This window comes from Prunus mume, linkage group LG5 (genome assembly GCF_029339155.1).
Source record: "Prunus mume cultivar Tortuosa linkage group LG5, ASM2933915v1, whole genome shotgun sequence".
NCBI lineage: Eukaryota > Viridiplantae > Streptophyta > Magnoliopsida > Rosales > Rosaceae > Prunus > Prunus mume.
The window spans coordinates 26,477,442-26,494,641 of NC_142702.1; the positions used below are offsets into that span (position 1 = coordinate 26,477,442).

Below are 17,200 nucleotides of genomic sequence, written 5' to 3' on the forward strand. Positions count from 1 at the left end.
TCAACAACAACGTTTATTTTGGGCCCTGAGATTCCAAACTTGATTTTTTTATAAAATCCCTTTTCCCCTTAATTCTTTTTTATTTTTTTGTATGAAATAAATTAATACATGAATTTTGGAATTTGCCGTCCTCCCTCAGCTACTCTCTTCCCATTTCTCTTGTTCAAATGAATGTCCCCATCAAAACAAAGACTTCTCAAGGCACCAGCAGTCCATTTGGTCTCTCGTAGGCCCAAGAGAGTTAGTAAATCTTGACCTCTTTTTCCTTCCAACTCCATATCAAATAGCGGGAGACTTTGGAAAAACACAAAAGAGAGATAAATTTTGTAAAATTATTCCAACACTTTACCTATTTGAAAGTCTTTTTGAAAAACAAAAGTGAAATTATTTTTTTTGCCAAAACCTAAATTTACTTTGATTATTCCAACAGTTACCTAATCTTTCAAATTTGTGATACGATTGAGTTTGTGATCTTTAAAATTTCAAAGTTAGTCCTTACATTCTTCTCCTTTTAGGTTGTATAATTCAACAACTTCCTTCTCTTTTCTTCCTCCATAATACATACATTGTTAAGAATTTGCACCAACTTTGTGATCTTGATAGTGTAGAAGTAATACAAAGGAATTTTGTTATCCTTCCGTCTGTGACTATTAATGAAATATAAGTTTCAAAGTGATCTACGATCAAAACCGCCCTACTAATAATAGCTCTAAACTACATTCATTAAGGCGCCATTGACAAAGATATACGTTGCATTTTTCATAATATTTAACTCTTTGAAGCCACAATTAAATTTTGCGGACAATCTCCATCAAACACCTCTCAATAAATACATAGTCAAGGGAGGAGGTGGGTGGGTCATCGGCCACCCCCGGTCCATATATTATACAGTGTTCATACTTCAAATTCATAGACAAACCCCCCTCCCTCTCCATTTCTCTCTCTAGCTGTATTTATAATATACTTATTTATTACAAAAATAACTGAATGGTGCGCATTGCATATATTAAGTAAATTTAAGTTTTAGGCACCGCTAGATTTAATGTACTAGTCTAATAGGATATTGAGGCTACACGTGTCTAGAAACTGTGGGGCCACATGGGCTTATCCGATTTGGCAGCTTTCTTTGAAGTTTGAAAGTCAAAACTGCTGAACGTGGAGACTCAAAGCTCTCTCTCTCTTCCTCATTCATTCAAAGTATAGGACTGGAAGTACTTTTTGCTTTATTCTTCTTTCTGTGCTGGACCATACTTTGTAGGGATATTTTAGGACTTTTGAAAAATTCTAATTCTCTCAAATTGGTTGTTGGTTGGGTGTGTGTGGTGTGCCATTGCGGCCTTCTTCTGCTCTGCTGCCTGCTCTCAATCAAGTACAAAGCGCAGGCCTTTGTAATCTTTTGGCTATCACTTTAGAAAAAAGCACATTTATTATGGTTTTTATAGAAAGCGAAACTTGTGTTCACATTCTTTGTCCTCTACCCTTTTAGATTTACGCAAATTCATGCGCAACACACACACATGCATTGGCAATTGGCAATGGCAATGCCATATACAGTTCTAAATAATAAAAACAAACCAGGAAATAGAAAAAGGAAAAAAGAAAGAATGAAGCTGCAAATCAAGACTGTAATTTTTCTGGCTGTTAGTGTTCACAAAATTCTACACTACAGCTCAAATGTTAGATGGAACTTGTCTCCTAAAATCTTTAGTCTCTATATCCAAAAAGGTAAAACGGTAAAAACCCATCCACATGATCCTAAAGAAAGACAAAGAAATTGACAAAAAATTTGAACAAATAATTCTTCTCTTTTTTTCTTGTTTGCTTTTATGGGCAGAGCATCACTTACAATTCTGCAGAGATGATTGAGATTGCACCACTGGAGATGCTGCCATGGCTTTCATCGCAGAGACTAAATGCCCTTTCCAAATTGGCCACAATATCAGCCATGGTTGGCCTATCTTTCCCTTCCAAATTCACACAATGCATTGCAGTATATGCCACCAGCTCAACCGCCTCTGCTTCATTCACTTCCGGAGGCCCAACCCTTCTGTCCAACACCCTCGCCAGCTCTCCGGCCATAATCGCCGGCACCGCAAAGTCCACCACACTTATCGGGGTCCCTCCGTTCTCGCCGTCCTTGAATATTGCCCTCTTCCCTGTCAAAAGCTCCAACAGCACCACTCCAAGCCCATACACATCACTCTTTGCTGTCAACAAGTTGAGGCCGTAGTACTCTGGATCAATGTAGCCAACTGTTCCAGCTGCCTTCTTTGGCCTGTAATCAGCATCTGCTTCAGGACCCATCAACGACAACCCGAAATCGGAGACTCTGGCTGTCCAATTGTTGTCCAGCAGAATGTTTGATGACTTTATGTCCCTGTGAATTATAGAAGGGACTGCATAATTGTGCAGATATTCGATGCCTCGAGCAGCATCTAAGGCCACCTTGATCCTCATTTTCCACGAATTCAATAAACTACTACTCTTTTCGACATTGTTCTTGTCATGCAAATGATCATACAGCGCACCGTTTTTCATGTACTCATAAACCAAGAGCCTCTCATCCCTCTCTTCACAGTACCCAACAAGCCTCACCAAGTGTTTGTGATGAACCCTTGACAAGAAGGCCAATTCTGAGTCGAAGGCACTCTCTTTCTCTTGAAACTTCTTCATCTTCGACGCTGTTTCGCCTCTTTTGATGGCCACCTCACGCCCATCACTCAGTTTGCCTCTGTACACAACACCAAAGCTTCCAGCGCCAATCTTGTTCTCCGATGAGAAGTCATTGGTGGCTGTTGCAAGCTCCGCCAGCGAGAACTCCTCCGCCCTGTCGGGGTGTTTCGCCGACGAGGTTCCACTCTCTGGCGCCTCATAATTCTCGACCCTTGGCGCCTAATGGTGGACGATCTCGAAGGGGGGCTATTGTTTGATGTTGTGCCATTGCCATTGTTAGAGCTAGCAGCTCTGGTGATTGTGGGCTGCACTGAATTGTGAATTTTCTTGTCCCCAAAACAAACGCCTGTCCATAAACAATAAACAATTGTGCAAATACCTGCAAAGATTCCTACAGAACCCACAATCGCAAACGCCAATAAACCCGTCGTCAGAGCCTTAGATGGAGGTGATGGGGGCGAAACTGATGGAGATGGCGGCAATGGCAATGTCGGTGGTGGGTGGTGGCGGTGGCAATGAAATTGGAGGCACACAGGGCTTGCAAATGTTACCTGAGCCATCACAGAGTTTTTGAGATTGAGGATAAATACCACAGTTGCAAGAAGATGGAACACAAGGGCCTGGAAGAAGCTGAGGCAAATCGAGCTCATCCCCTGACCTCAAACCAGAGAGACCAGGCCAACCAGGACCCCAACAAATAATTGAAAAATTCATCGTAGTCAATCCACAAGTGAAATTCAACCCAGAAACAATGGTTTCAAAAGACACCCCATTGGTTTCGTTGACTGAATATTCGCCTCCGCCGCCCCAACAAATCAGAGACTGGTTTAATGTCCTGATTGCGCAACTGTGGTAACCTCCAAGAGCCAAAGCAGAGTACTCAAATGGCGAGCCAATAGGGGCGTTTAACTGGCCATGATCATTGCTCCCTTTGCAGACCAGAAGCCCAGTAATGTTGAGCCCACACACGTGCGAACCACCGGCTACAATGCTCAACATTGACATGTTCCTGAACCCGTTTTCAATCTCATTCGCCATTGAAGTAGTACCAGACCCCCAACACAGAACCCGAAAGCTAGACTTCAAAATTCCGCAAGAGAAGCCCGACCCAGATGAAATTGACTCGAATTGCTCCGACCCAGATGGAAATTCGGAGAAGTCGTCGGCTCTCCAGCATTTCACAGCGCCTGTACCGACCACTCTAGCGCAGATATGGCTGTCGCCGACTGACAGATTTTCTAACAAAAAGGTTTCGTTGACGTATAGGCGTTTGGAATGAAAGGTCGAGTTTTGGGACGAGAGGTTGTCCCAGCAGAGGAGGCTGTAGCCGCCGGAGCGGATGCCGCAGAGGAATGCCCGGCCGCCGGAGATGGCTGAGAACGAGATGTTGGGTTCGACGGTGACGTTTTCTCCACGGCGGTAGCAGAGTATGCGCTGCCGCGGTTGGCCTGAAACGAGGCCGCATACGGTGCCGGATGCGGAGACGATGGCGAGGGTGGAGCCGGAGCCTAAGGCATGATTTGAGGGGAGGATGAAGAGGAGGGTGGTGATGAAGGTGGTGAAGGTGGTGAGGAAAGAGAAGGGTAGTTTCGTCATCTAAAAGAGCGGAGATTGACGGCATGGGTGGTGGGTTTGGACTCTCTGGTCTGCTTCATTGGTGGAGCTCTCAGGCGTCTACATGCACACAGACACAGAGGAAGAGAGAGAGACACAGAGAAATCCAAAGTTAGATTTGGGAGCTCAGAATCAGAAACTGATAAAAGACTCGGGTTTCAGTTTGTTTCACAGCATTTATATTAATCCGTTTATTTCATTCTTCTTTTTCCTTTTTTCGTTTGGGACATTTTCGAAACTAGCCATTTTCCTTATTCAATTTATTTTTTTCCCCCCTTTAGCCATTTTTTTAATTTAATAATTTTCAAAAGCCAATTTAAAGAATACTAAAATTGTAGTCGTCTCCGAAACCTCTAGGGTCGCTCCTCGAACGAACCTCTTGAGTCTTGAGTAATGCTTGAACTCCTTCCTAGAATGTATTGCAAATATGATTGAAAAGGACAATGGAGGAAAAAAAAAGGGGGGTGCAAAGAGTAAAATTTATGTGGTTATTTTCGTATGCAACGGTTGAGAATTTGTATTTCAATTATCACAAAAGATACTCCTCCGAACGCTAAAAAGCTTTACAGTTTCCTATAGTGAAAAATAAAACTGCATTTGTGTCATGTATGGTGTAAACGGCCTTTGAGTGACATCCGCGGAACCATCTTTTAAACTTCCACTGAACCATCTTAAAACTATGTTTTATTTAATTTATTTTTATTTTTATTTTTCATTGTATTTGCTGTCATTCTTTGAATTTATTTATTTCTTCACGTATTTTTCTTTATGGAACTAGTTGTGTGGAACCAAGTTTTAGAAAGCCGCTGGGAACAGTCATAACACGTGTGGGAAAATAAATCTGAATTAGGCTCCCCGAGGGGTGAAGCACGTGTAATGTGCATGCATCATGCAAAAAAAAAGGGATTTCAGGAAATGAAAATATTTATGAGGGAGTAGGTAGGGTGAGATATTTGACCAAACAAATGCAAAAGCAAAAGCCAAAAAGAATTTGAGACAATTAGAAACATAATTAAGGATTAAGCAATTCATATATTTAAATTAGAAACATAATCAGTGATTGAGTAAGTGTAAAATAAAATAAAATGTTTTAGAGGAGGGAGGGAGGGAGGAAACGAAAACAAAAAGAAAGATAAATGAAAGAGAAGGGTTGTTTCGTGGTCAAACACGTTTGACAGAGACCCCAAATAAAGGTGGGCAGGTCACTCGAAGATCCCAGATAAATACATCCCTGTCGTTATTTTTCAAGTTTACCAATTCACCCAATCTTTCACCATCACAATTCACAAACAAAGTCTCTCTTTTTCTTCCCATTTTTGCATACGCGCGTGTATATATATTAAGGTTTTTAGCTGAATTTGTCAAGTTTAATATGAATATGTAACTGAATCTTGATTTGTTCGCTAGAGATATACTCACCACTCACATTATTAAAATTTTAATTTTTTGAACATAAGTTTGATACGACTATTATTAAAATCAATCCCGCTCACCTAATGACCTGCCTTAGGTCAGCAGGTGCAATTAACACACAATCTCCAATTAAAAACTGCAACACAACTTGCAAATATGAACTCAAAAATGGGAGGAATTGTATACCTATGACCAATTCAAAAAATGGATGTAATTGTTGTTGTAACCTAATTAATATACACAGATGTATATATAAGCCCCCAAATGAGAAGGGAAATAAAACTATTAAATGGAGAAAACTTGAGCTGATCGACCAAACAAAAAGAATGTTGGCAAAAATAGATATAAGTATATTCAAATGATCATCTCAGAAAAGGTAAAGCAGACGTGTTTAGTTAATTAAATTGTGTAGTGTGTACGTGAATATTGAGTAATCTAAGCACATGGCCTAATGATAATTAATTAGTTGCATTGCATTTCAAGATGAGGAAGAACCTGCTATTCTGTTGTCTAATCGCATTTCAACGTTTGACGTGTGAAAAAGACAGAGTCATTCTCATAATGAAACAAAATAAGGACTCTTTTTATTTCTTTCTTTCTTCTTTTTGGGTCTGAATACACTAATTAGTAATGCATATATACTGAAGATTTGGTTGCTATGTGCATACTGCAGATTTTATTTATTTTTTCTCAAAAGAATGAACATGTCATTACCAAATAGAGATTACAAAAAGTCTAGTACATCCACGCCTCCATAACAAAAGCTCATATATGAAGACGGGTTGTAGGGGAGAAGCAGATGCAGCAAGCCAGTAGACGACTAAGAAAATCATAGGGAGAGAAGAGGATTTTAGGTTTCAGATCTCATGGGAGGGAGAGAGGAAAGAACTTATGTATTGTGATGGGAAGAGACGAGGAGGAGGTGAGAGAGGTGTGATGGTTGAAGTGAAGTGGAAGAGGAGATGCAGGTTTCTTCATCTAGTTTTCAGTTCATTAGGCTTTTCTACATTTTTGTCAAAATATGATAAACATTTTTAGAAAGATTGATCAATAACTCGTTACTATCAACATCGATATTATCTTCAACTTAATTACATGTATAATCCAGCAAGATGAAATTTTATCATAAAAGACCTACCTCACTTATAAATTGTAGTTTATTTCACAATACTTTCACATTCTTGTACATAGCTTTTGCTTTTAGACAAAAGATGGGGATTGTATTTATCTAAACTAATGAAATAAGATAGTAAAAAGGTACTTTTGAGCTTTGACTAGAAAAAGAGTTTTGACCCAATATTTGTTGATCATTAGATAAATTTAAGCAATCTCCTAAACTGCCCAAAGGAGGCTTGAATATAATTAAAGCACTCAAATGGGAAAAATAACCTCATTTATGATAAAACAATAATAAATAAATTTAAAAATAGTGTGAACTGGAAGGAAAGTTGTAGTGCATAGTTGTCAGCAGAGTTAAGATATAATAAAAAGGCAACCAACTGCAAAAATAATTGAACAACAAGAACATCTGGGCCCAAGTTTTTTATTAGTAACTCATAGCTGTTGCGCAAGATTAGGACAGTGCTAATCTAATAAATATATCCAACTTCATTATGTTTTTTTTAATTCTTTTTTAAATACATTAAAATTATCCACACAGACTCTCCAATCTTGTGGCATCAATATATATATATATATATATATGTGTCGAATGTTGACTGGCTACAGATATAATAATATATGCAGTGCAGCATATAAAGATAATGATGCAGAAGGTGGCCTTTTCCAGATTTTCAGTTTTATTTATTATTATTTTTAACAAAGGCGAAGCTGAAACCTAGAAATGCCGGGCTTTTTGTGAGGTTGAGAAAAGTTGGCGATGAAACTCAAGGCAACATAGGCATGTTATCAAGATTCAGCTTGTCTGGGTTTGGCAAGTTTTGAGAAAGCGATCCATTTTAAAAAAAAAATTAAATTAAATGAAAGGCGACAGCCAAATTACCAAGAAGGCAAGAATGAATGAACACAAAATACAAATATAGATAATAAAAAAAAGTGAAAAATAAGGCAGACCCTCGTGCCTTTGCCTTTTGTCACTGAATATATAAGAGCCAAGCTGTTAAAGGAACCATGAGTGCCTAACATAATGTCGGATTGCTGGCTGCTCCTCAATTAACACGACACGATTAACAACTAAACAACCTTAAAGAAGTTATGAAGAAAGAAGGGTGTCCTTGTTGCTGTGCCAGATAATTTGAGAGGCACAAAGATCAAGGTAGGGCAAGGTGAAGATATGTAGAGTTTATTTTAATTTTGGGCAAGGCTCGGTGATGGCTTATGATACTTTGATAGTATGTGTGTGTGAGAAACCCCTCCACCTTGTAAACTATCGCTTGTATTGAAAAAAGGCTTGGCGGTGGTGAATCAAAATTTACCAGCGGTTGCAGGCAGCTGAGGCCTAGCGTTAACCATCCAACAGGCTCAGCCTAAAAATGTCAATTCACATGGTCATAGTTCAGTCCAGTTTGGTGGCCCTAAAGACTCTTTTTGGGTTTTTCCTCTGACCAAAAAGTGACACAGAGACTAGCAGTTGGGCTGAAGTTTGGTCCGTCAATGTACTTTCTGGTGGCTCAAGGGGCTAGGATTAGAATTGTTAGGTTACTTCTGGTCACACTCAACTCAGGACCAGACAGAATTGATTTTTTCTTCCTATGTATCTATTTATGAAGGAGTAGACTCGGTCTAAGCCAAGTTATACTCTGTTTTTTTTGGTGGTTTAAGTTTCACTCTATATAGGATTACATTTGAGATGGCCTTAGAACATCTCTGGTGTAATTCCAATTCGAGCACGTACGCTTACACATGCAAACTGATGGCATTCCGTTGAGTTCTGGCTCTTTTGAGTTCATATCAGCAGCAGATAAAACACAAGCATGATGAGAAACGTATAAACTGCTAATAATTATTGGCAACAATTTCACAAAATCCTAACAAATTACATAAGGGATTGAAGAGAACAGCAAGCAATATAGACAAAGTTACACAAAAATCATAGTAAACAAATCTAGATACATAAATGGTTTTCGTATGATAGTGAGATGAAGCACTTGGACCTCTGGTCAAAACACAGCCTTGTATCAACAAATTGCAGTGCACACACTGAAGCTGTACAGACACTCCCTTTGAGGCTTGAACTAAGCAACGGTTGAGGATTTGCATGAAAGAAGAACGGGAATTCCATTGCATATAATTATTGAAAATCCTACTATTTCCAACTTGTTGAAGGAATCCCCTGCTTTTGAAACCATTCGAGCATGTGAAACCTTTCATAAAGCACAGGCCTTACATCTTTCTGTAGTGAGAGGTGCTTGAGGAGTGGAAGAAGAACATCCAAAAGCTGAACAACAAAGGTTAAGAGGAAAGGAAAAGGATGTGAAACCAAGAAGTTACGTAATAGCTGGTAAAGAGCCGGAAATTTCAATAAGTTTGATTTTTATACCTGTGTGTCGTGTGTTTGCCCAGCAGAAAATGGAATGCATGGAATTCCATTCAAAGGTTGCAACAAGAAACTGAAAGGGTTGTTGTCAACGATAACAATTCGGCGCATATCCTTTTCTAGGCCAGAGAGATCCTTCACATGCTCCCGGTATTCCCTGTATTCATCCAACATTAGAGGTTTTACCAAACTAAACAACTTAGTCTTGAGCTGGGAACAACCAAGGGTTTAAATCCTCTTAATACCAGTACTTGAGCTATTTAAACAAAACGTCAGTAACAATACTCACGGAGCCACAAGGCTGCCTAAAAGTATACATCGACAAATTGGGATAACGACTTGAAGCAATAAAACATAGGAACACAGAAAGTGATAAACTGTATAGATATATGTCGAAAATCTTCTGTTAAGTTTACATTCTATACAGAGCTTGAAATAACTCTAATAATTTCATGAGCCATCAAGAAAAAGTTCGAAAATTACTAGCTGCGTACGTGCTACTCCAACATGAATACACCTTATAACTCAATATGGCATTTATGATGTGGTTTCTTGTAAGAGCATAAATATTTTATCACACTCAATTAGAAGACAACTAGAGACTAGAGTGCTGCTGGTAATAGGCTAACTTTATAGGGTGATCAAACACGTAAGTGATGGTGACATGTTATGAAGGACCATAAGATTTCTGTGTCTGAAAGTGCTTATGACATACGACGATCTCCAAGTAAAATACTGAAGCAGCAATTTCAAGAGGACAATTACACGGGCATCAACGTGAGACATACATATTTTTTGCAAAAGCAACAGAAGAAACTCATGTAGATAGGTCGGATAAAATCTCAGATGAGGTTTTCCTTGCAAATAGCTACTAATTTTGGAAAAGAGACCCAAAACTGTTTACAGAAGATGAAAAATACAGGGAGCATCACTTACGTGCTGGTTGTTGAAGGCCGATAAAGTCGACAACTGAATAAATTATCAACATCTATTCTGTCAACAAGTGGTCTAGCATAACCTGATACAATTCAGAAACATAGACATTCCAAATAGTTAGAGGAAAAGGAAGGGCCAAATTAAGAGAAAAATAAAAAAGGAAATGGAAGGTTATAAGCAAACCTTCAAGACCAGCAGTAAACAACACCAGCTCTGCAAACTGACTGACTTGTCTTAAGAAGTCTTGCAACCCGGGACGCTCAAAGACAGTAACATAATTGACCTTTGGTTTCCCATCACATTCCTTCAAACTCCAACACACTCGTGTAAACAAACTTTGCATCTTTTGAATGTAGACAAGATAATCAATTAAAGAAGAAAAGCACCTTGTCTGAAGATACGCATTCAAGCTCAAACCACTTCAACCCACCTTCTGTAGCTTGATCTCGAACGACAGCGGGCAAGCTAGACGACTCGTATGCACACACTAGAGTTTCATCCAGGTCAAGAACTACCTGTAGTAGTAGCTCTTTAGTGCCAAACACACAAAAAAGAAAGAGTGCACTGCGCACCCACCACACCTCCCTCTCTCTCTCTCTACTGAATTTCCATATCATCCAGCCATTTTTAGTAAACTAATTCTTCGTCCCATTAGCTTTAATTATTCATCAAATTCGTAAATTAGCTTCTATATTTAACATTCCACTGATAGCAAAATCAAAACTTTTTTTAATTGATTAATACAGAACATGAATAAAACCAGAAATTAGAACAAGAATTCCAGTAATTCAAGATTTTTATTTACAAAAATTGAAAGTTGCTGAAATTCGAAAGCGTACCGTGAGCTTGTGGAAGCGGTCGTCGGAGTCGGCATCTGGGGTGTCGGCGATTTCAACCGCGGAGGCGGGAGAGTCGTGCTCGAGCTCCTGCAACTCGACGACCGGCAGGGATTTGAAGGAGGCGGAAGAAGACGAAGCCGAAGACGAAGAAGAGAGGAGAGGGTGGTGACCGAGGGCTCTGAGGATTTGGAGGAAGATCTGGAAGAAGAAGCCGAACCAGTTCACCAAGGCCCGCCATACTTGGAGAGTCTTGGGCGAGTAGACCACCTCGCCCTGAGTCAACTCGGCCATTGTTTTTGGTTGTCAGAACAGAGGAGGCTGATTGATTGGGCTTTTTGTTCGTTCGTTAACTGCGACTCTTTTCTCTCTCTTACTTACTCTAAACTCTCATCAGCCAATCAAAACCAAACACACCACCTCTTTGTCTCTATCGTGTTCCTTGTTTTCTCGGCGATGCTGCTTTGGACGAAGCCTAGAGCGAGGGTCGGGTTGCGGACGCCGACGCGCTGCGGAGGCGAGTGAGAGAGAGTTTTGAGGGGTTTCCGAGTGGAGGTTTTGACAAAATTTACACGCGCGAAATGAGGGCGTGGAACGTGGAGAAAAGTGGGAAAGTAAATCCTAGTCGCGCCAATCAGAAGAGACAATCCTTTCTTCTTTAAGACCAACTTTCCGTTTTGATAAAATCATCACCGCTGAAATAATTCAGTGTTTTTGGGTCTGCATTCAGTGATTGGTGATGATGAGCAAAAGTGGATGAGGAACATTTATTATTATTTTTTGTCTTTTTTGGTCAAGGTTTTTTATCTTTTATCTTTCATTTCTACGAATGGAAAATTTGAAGGTCATTTTCTCATCTCATGAAACCTGGCACTGACAGCTTCAAACAATTTCACTTATCAATCATGGAAAGATTTAAATTTTATTAGAAAACAAATTCTTCAGTTTGAATTGGATAACATATCAAATGAGAAAACGATCATTTGGTGTATAGGATTGAATTGGATTGAATTGGATAACATACCGAATGAGGAAACGACCAACGTAGAATTGGCATCTAAAAGAACCGAATCCACGCCAAAAAGATTTTATTACATTTTCTATGACCCAGTCACTCAGAGATTGCTTATGGGAGCATTTTGTACAAAGAACAAAGTATGAATATGTTAATCAGCATGAGAATATACGACAGGACAATGCCAAACAGGACATGTACACAAAAACAAAACTGATATTGCATATTGGAAGCGCATCCCAGTCAGTCCTGTGCCTCACAGGATGCAACTCAACTCTGCTCACAAATGTGCCCTTCAAAACTGAATGTACAGCAAATAAAGCCACGAGGGGAAACCATGACCCCCCACAGGTTTAGAAAGGACTCGATTCGTACGTGTAGGAAAGCCATGGATGCTCCATTGCCTCCCTCGCCGTTGGGCGTCTCTCGGGATTGACCTCAACCAAGCTTTTAACAAAGTCAATAAACCCGACATCGGTTACTTGCAGGTGATTCTCCAAGGAGGACTCCTCAGGGATTATATATTCCAGTTGGCTTGTCTCCTGGATATGGGATGGCAAGCGTTAGTCCATATGCTATATTCGTTAAGTACAAAAAGAAAAGTAAAGATGATTTACTATTAAGTGAATTACCGGAAACAACTGTAAAAGTCTATAACTACTCATTTAGAGAGAGATTTGGAGTATGCACCTCATTTATGTGGTAAAGATCTAACTCGTTTGTGAAGTACTTATCTGTCTCCTGACCTCTCACTAACATATCCAGATCAATAGGACCAAGCATTCCAATCATACGTGCAAGGATCATTACAATCGCATCATTTGGAAAGAGCACCTGATGAAGACATAGATATTATGAACATAACTGTATTTATGTACGAAAATTTTTACCAGAGGAATTATTCCTTCAAGTTGATGGGAACCTAAGAAAGCATCATTTGATTGGCTATTAATAAAACAGAGCCGAACATAATGAATAAAGTTGAGGCAAACAGAGACATACTTCCCCAGAGCATAGCTCAGCCAAGATACAGCCCAAAGACCACATGTCAATCTTCTCGTCATAAGGGAGGCCAAGAATGACTTCAGGAGCTCTGTAGGAACGAGATTGCACATAAAGGCACAAGTTGTCCGTGCGAAAACAACTGCTTCCAAGATCAATGATCTTTATTTCACATCTTCTGTAACTTTTTATAAGAATGTTTTCAGGCTTTAGATCACAATGAATAATTCCCAAGTGATGCAAGTAATCCAATGCCTCTAAACATTGACGGGTTATGACCTGTTAAGAGGGCACGATTAATTTTTAAAGCAGCTGAAAAGCCATTGCTAATAGTGATGGAATCCAGTAGGGAAAACATTACAAGTTAATAAAACACGCACCTGCAATCTTCTTATTGTGAAGTAAGCTTCTCCGCCAGATTCTTGACTGAACTTCTGAAACTCATACAAGTTTGCCCGAAGGAGTTCACAAACAATGAAGAGATGCTCCTGTTTTGCAAGAATAAATTTGGGCATATTAAATAATTTGAAGAATGCATGCCATTGTAAGAATTCCAATCACCCAACAGAGTAATCATTCCTCCTCTTACATATATAACAATTATAGGGTTATAAACTTAGCCTCGGTGAATGAAATCTACCGTGTCCCACTCAAATGAAGCAAATTATTTGAAGTTCTTTTCACATTGGATCAGAAAGAAATACCTGATGATAGAAGTAGTCGTACAATCGCAGAATGTGGTGTTCATCTCCAGGGTCATTTTTGTTGACAAACTTTAGAAGTTTAATCTCATCCAAACTCTGATCGAAAAACTCTTTATCATTTTTTATGATCTTAAGGCAAACATCGACTCCTGTGTGAAGATCATGAGCCTGTACAACCTTACTGAAAGCTGCCGAACCAATATATTCTGTTATATAGTATCTGCTTGCAATTACGGTCTTTAGCACAATGGGGAAATCCTTGTTTTCTTCAAATCCAGTCCTGTAAACGGCACAACACATGAGTAAAACTGATAATTACCTATCAATACACACGTACATGAGCTCAAACCTCTATCAAAACATAGATAAGAAAATATCCTCCCAAGATAAATGCTTCTTCTTGGTCAAGATGAATCAATAAGTTGTCAATGCCTTACAAGTGGCAAAAACTAGCTCAACAGCACGGACACCAAGAATTTAGCTATGACAGAACTAAAACCATAGAAAGCATACTATTCCCAACAAACCTGTTCTTTCTGTGTATGATTCTTAATTCGAAAACTTCATATTCATCCTCGTTAGCATTGTACATCAGAACCTCATCAGTGTCAACACCATCTCCATCAGCAGCAGCCTCAGGCTCACAAGGTTCTTCATTTACTTCACTGTCTCCAACTCCATAGCCATCAAGTCCTTTTTGCATGAAATCTTTCTCTACAACCTTACCATCTAAACCAGAGGAGCCTTTAAAGTTTTCAACCCGGTCATTTTCAGAACTCTTGCTTATTCTATGATTTGGAGCAGAACCAATGTCAGTGGGAGGAATGTCCCCCAAAACCTTTAATTGGCAATTATTGAAATCAGTTTGTTTTGAGCTCCGGTAGCAGCAATCTGCAGAATGTTCACCATAAAATCCTTCAGCTCCGACACAGCAATTGTAAAGGTGGACTGAAGAAGCAGGGGGAGCACATCCCTCAGGCTCCTCCTCAAAGCCTCCTTCAAGGTTATTTTTCTTATCAAAATTATAATGATCTGTTACATAAAGCTCACTTTTATCACCCACGGGAGAAATATTAGTAAGACAATTCTTGTCCAAGTAATCGAGGCTTATGTCTGATTGAAATGCTCCAGATTTAAAATTCAGACCCGGAAGGTTCTCATTTTGCTTGTCTGTGTCCGAAGTCATGATGTACTTATCCTCACTGGGACAGGCAAAGAAGTCTGGCCCTTCAAAGCAAGGAGTCATGAAGTCTCCATCATCTTTCTCATCGTGCCAGAACAGGTCATTTTGCATATCAAAATCATGGTAATCACGGGCAGTGCCAAATTGAGAGAATCTATCAGACGAGGCTTTGGAACCACTTGGAGATGTCGATCGAATTCCATACGGATTTGTAAATTCTGTGAAAGAAAAATGGGAGAGACTTCTCTAATTAACTATCAACTAACAGAAAGAAACAATGGCAAGATAATTACTAGGAAATCTTCTGTTTCCTGGCTGAAGAACTAGGGAAGCAGTAGAAAATCTTACAAAGACTGAAATTTAATAAGCCTTGAGTTACTGATATTATAGGTGCTCTATGATATTTGATTTTCCAGCATGCCTTTTCATGTGCATATCATCAGTGACTAAAAGACAATTTGCTAAAGCACAATTCAGGGAAAAGAAAATGTGAGGAAACAAAGGACACAAAAAAATTCAGTAGAAGTTCCATGCGGCAATGCGCAAGTTTTCTTTTTGCTTTTTTGGCATATTGGAAGAAACAACAAACTGAAATGATAAGAATATGCTTATAGCTATCAACCAGTAGCTGAATTTTGATCCAAGTCAATAACTTTGAACTACCTGATGATGAGCACATATTAGAAGTAGAAGACCCCATGCTCACAAACTCATCGTCTTCCTGCGAGCTCGATCTCGAGCATTCGCCCCCCCCTGGAACCTCTGATCGCCGGAAACTCGCCGGAATTCTAAGCGGAGGAGGCGGAGGCACCATCGGAAACAAGAATTTCTCGTAATCGAGACAACCCAGATCACCTTTTTCAATCATATCCTCTTTGAGTGCCGACTCGGCATCTGAAAGCCCGTTTTTCCTCAAGAATTGCAGCACTGCATCGACGTCTGCTGAGACCGCCATGAACGTGGAAAAAACTCAGAGCTACTGGAGTGGGGAAAGAGGTGAGTGCATGTGAATAAAGAGAGCTGGGAGCGGCAAAAGTGGAAGCTACAACGTGGTTCAGGGTTTGCATGCTTGTAAAAGAGAGAGAAAGAGAGGAGAGTGAGTCTCTCTCTCTCTCTTCTTATGTGCTCTTTCTGTGTCTATCTCTGCTGTAAATCTGAAGCTAAAGGATGGAGAGAGAGAGCGGAAGGTGGTGTCTAATGTCTTACCAACTTTGAAAAGCGAGGGCCATGGGTTTTGGGGGTTCTCTTTTGGTTTTTGGTAGGCCCATATTTTCTATCATCGAAGCAGTCGTACACGTGTCGATATATGATTTCTACACGTGGAAACTGGTCCCATTGATTTTCTTATTTTTCTCTTTGTTTTGGTGGTAAGTCTTTTTGGTCGTTTACGGGACCATTTTCATTTCACTTTTTTCCACTTACTTAAAAATAAAAAAATAAAACCTATAACGCGTTTTCTTTTCCTTTTTCTCTATAATGACTACGTTGGTGGTTACTATTTGCTACTTTTTTTCTTATGGAAGAAAACGAGGTCAAAATCAAAATGAGTTACAACCTGCATTGTTTGATGCTCAGATATGAAGCTTCCTAATCAACGCTTTTTAATGTCTTTGATGTTTTCTTTCCTACACGAGCGATACTCTAAATTACTCTAATACGTGTAACTTTGAAATTGAAGCGTAAGAGGATGGGTACACAATTTTAACTTGAACAATTGAACTAACTCACGTATGCAATATTCTTGATATTTAAGCAAAGTTAATTCGAACCGGTTTGCAAAATCAAAGAAGTTGTCAAAATAAAACAATTTCTCATTTATTCACGTGGACTGATGTTGAGGTGTTAATCTTATATGCAGAATTACACATATTCTTTCTATCATTGTCTTTCTTTCTCCTCATGAATGTGTGACGAATTTTGTATTAATTAAATGGTTGGTGTACAATCAGCCTAATACTTTCAGCTGTAAAATTGCTTAGAAGGAATGAAATTAGCACAAGTAAAAAAAGACAGCCTGAAATGCAATACAGTAAAAGATGATATATAAATATTTTAAAAATAAAAATAAATAAAACGTCGCAATCTGAATTGTTTGGTCCACCTTCTTTAATCTAACTGGCCAAAGTTCTTGTGGGGGAGGATCCAATCCAATTGTTCGATTAAATTTACTGGTGCAACCTACTTTTCAATGGGGTCATGAAATAATCAACACGACCCACCGCAGATCATCATGTTGTTTTCTCAAACCCAAAAAAAGTTGACAGATACGTGTATTTTTTCACTTTCTAGCTTCTTTTACACGTGACAGCGGTAAAGGATGATGAAGCC

The 17,200-nt window shown here is 39.3% G+C and overlaps 3 protein-coding genes across 4 annotated transcripts; all 3 read right to left on the reverse strand.

Annotated features, from left to right (window-relative positions):
• Positions 1-736: 736 nt before the first annotated feature.
• Positions 737-4,555, reverse strand: LOC103332785 (putative serine/threonine-protein kinase-like protein CCR3). Its single transcript, XM_016794801.2, is given in 4 exon segments — positions 737-1,406; positions 1,847-2,858; positions 2,861-3,152; positions 3,154-4,555. Coding segments are annotated over 4 exon segments (2,634 nt in total). The 5' UTR covers positions 4,270-4,555; the 3' UTR covers positions 737-1,192.
• A 4,079-nt stretch (positions 4,556-8,634) lies between these two features.
• LOC103332786 (Haloacid dehalogenase-like hydrolase (HAD) superfamily protein) lies at positions 8,635-11,389 on the reverse strand. The gene is made up of 6 exons (XM_016794355.2): positions 10,972-11,389; positions 10,519-10,647; positions 10,316-10,436; positions 10,133-10,214; positions 9,200-9,353; positions 8,635-9,097 (listed from the first exon to the last, which is right to left on the reverse strand). The coding sequence occupies exons 1-6, from the start codon at positions 11,260-11,262 to the stop codon at positions 8,966-8,968; spliced, it is 909 nt and encodes a 302-aa protein (XP_016649841.2). The 5' UTR covers positions 11,263-11,389; the 3' UTR covers positions 8,635-8,965.
• A 607-nt stretch (positions 11,390-11,996) lies between these two features.
• On the reverse strand, positions 11,997-16,082 carry LOC103332787 (Protein kinase superfamily protein). Of its 2 annotated transcripts, XM_008235540.2 has the most exons (8): positions 15,536-16,005; positions 14,740-15,090; positions 14,217-14,580; positions 13,690-13,969; positions 13,366-13,473; positions 12,986-13,264; positions 12,674-12,817; positions 11,997-12,525 (listed from the first exon to the last, which is right to left on the reverse strand). In XM_008235540.2, the coding sequence occupies exons 1-8, from the start codon at positions 15,825-15,827 to the stop codon at positions 12,337-12,339; spliced, it is 2,007 nt and encodes a 668-aa protein (XP_008233762.2). In that variant the 5' UTR covers positions 15,828-16,005; the 3' UTR covers positions 11,997-12,336. The 2 variants fall into 2 exon arrangements, with proteins under 2 accessions (XP_008233762.2, XP_008233761.2); XM_008235539.2 differs by having other exon boundaries at positions 14,217-15,090; positions 15,536-16,082.
• Positions 16,083-17,200: the final 1,118 nt, after the last annotated feature.

What these genes read in the sequence shown, in the direction of transcription:
- LOC103332786 (XM_016794355.2), bottom strand. Translation starts at nt 11,262, where the DNA reads ATGGCCGAGTTGACTCAGGGCGAGGTGGTCTACTCGCCCAAGACTCTC. An exon ending in GTTTACTGCTGGTCTTGAAG is followed by an intron (nt 10,215 to 10,315) that starts GTTTGCTTATAA and finishes GAATTGTATCAG; the next exon opens with GTTATGCTAGACCACTTGTT. An exon ending in GGCAAACACACGACACACAG is followed by an intron (nt 9,098 to 9,199) that starts GTATAAAAATCA and finishes TTTGTTGTTCAG; the next exon opens with CTTTTGGATGTTCTTCTTCC.
- LOC103332787 (XM_008235539.2), bottom strand. Translation starts at nt 15,827, where the DNA reads ATGGCGGTCTCAGCAGACGTCGATGCAGTGCTGCAATTCTTGAGGAAA. An exon ending in ATCATACACAGAAAGAACAG is followed by an intron (nt 13,970 to 14,216) that starts GTTTGTTGGGAA and finishes TGCCGTTTACAG; the next exon opens with GACTGGATTTGAAGAAAACA. An exon ending in ATCTTTACCACATAAATGAG is followed by an intron (nt 12,526 to 12,673) that starts GTGCATACTCCA and finishes TCCCATATCCAG; the next exon opens with GAGACAAGCCAACTGGAATA.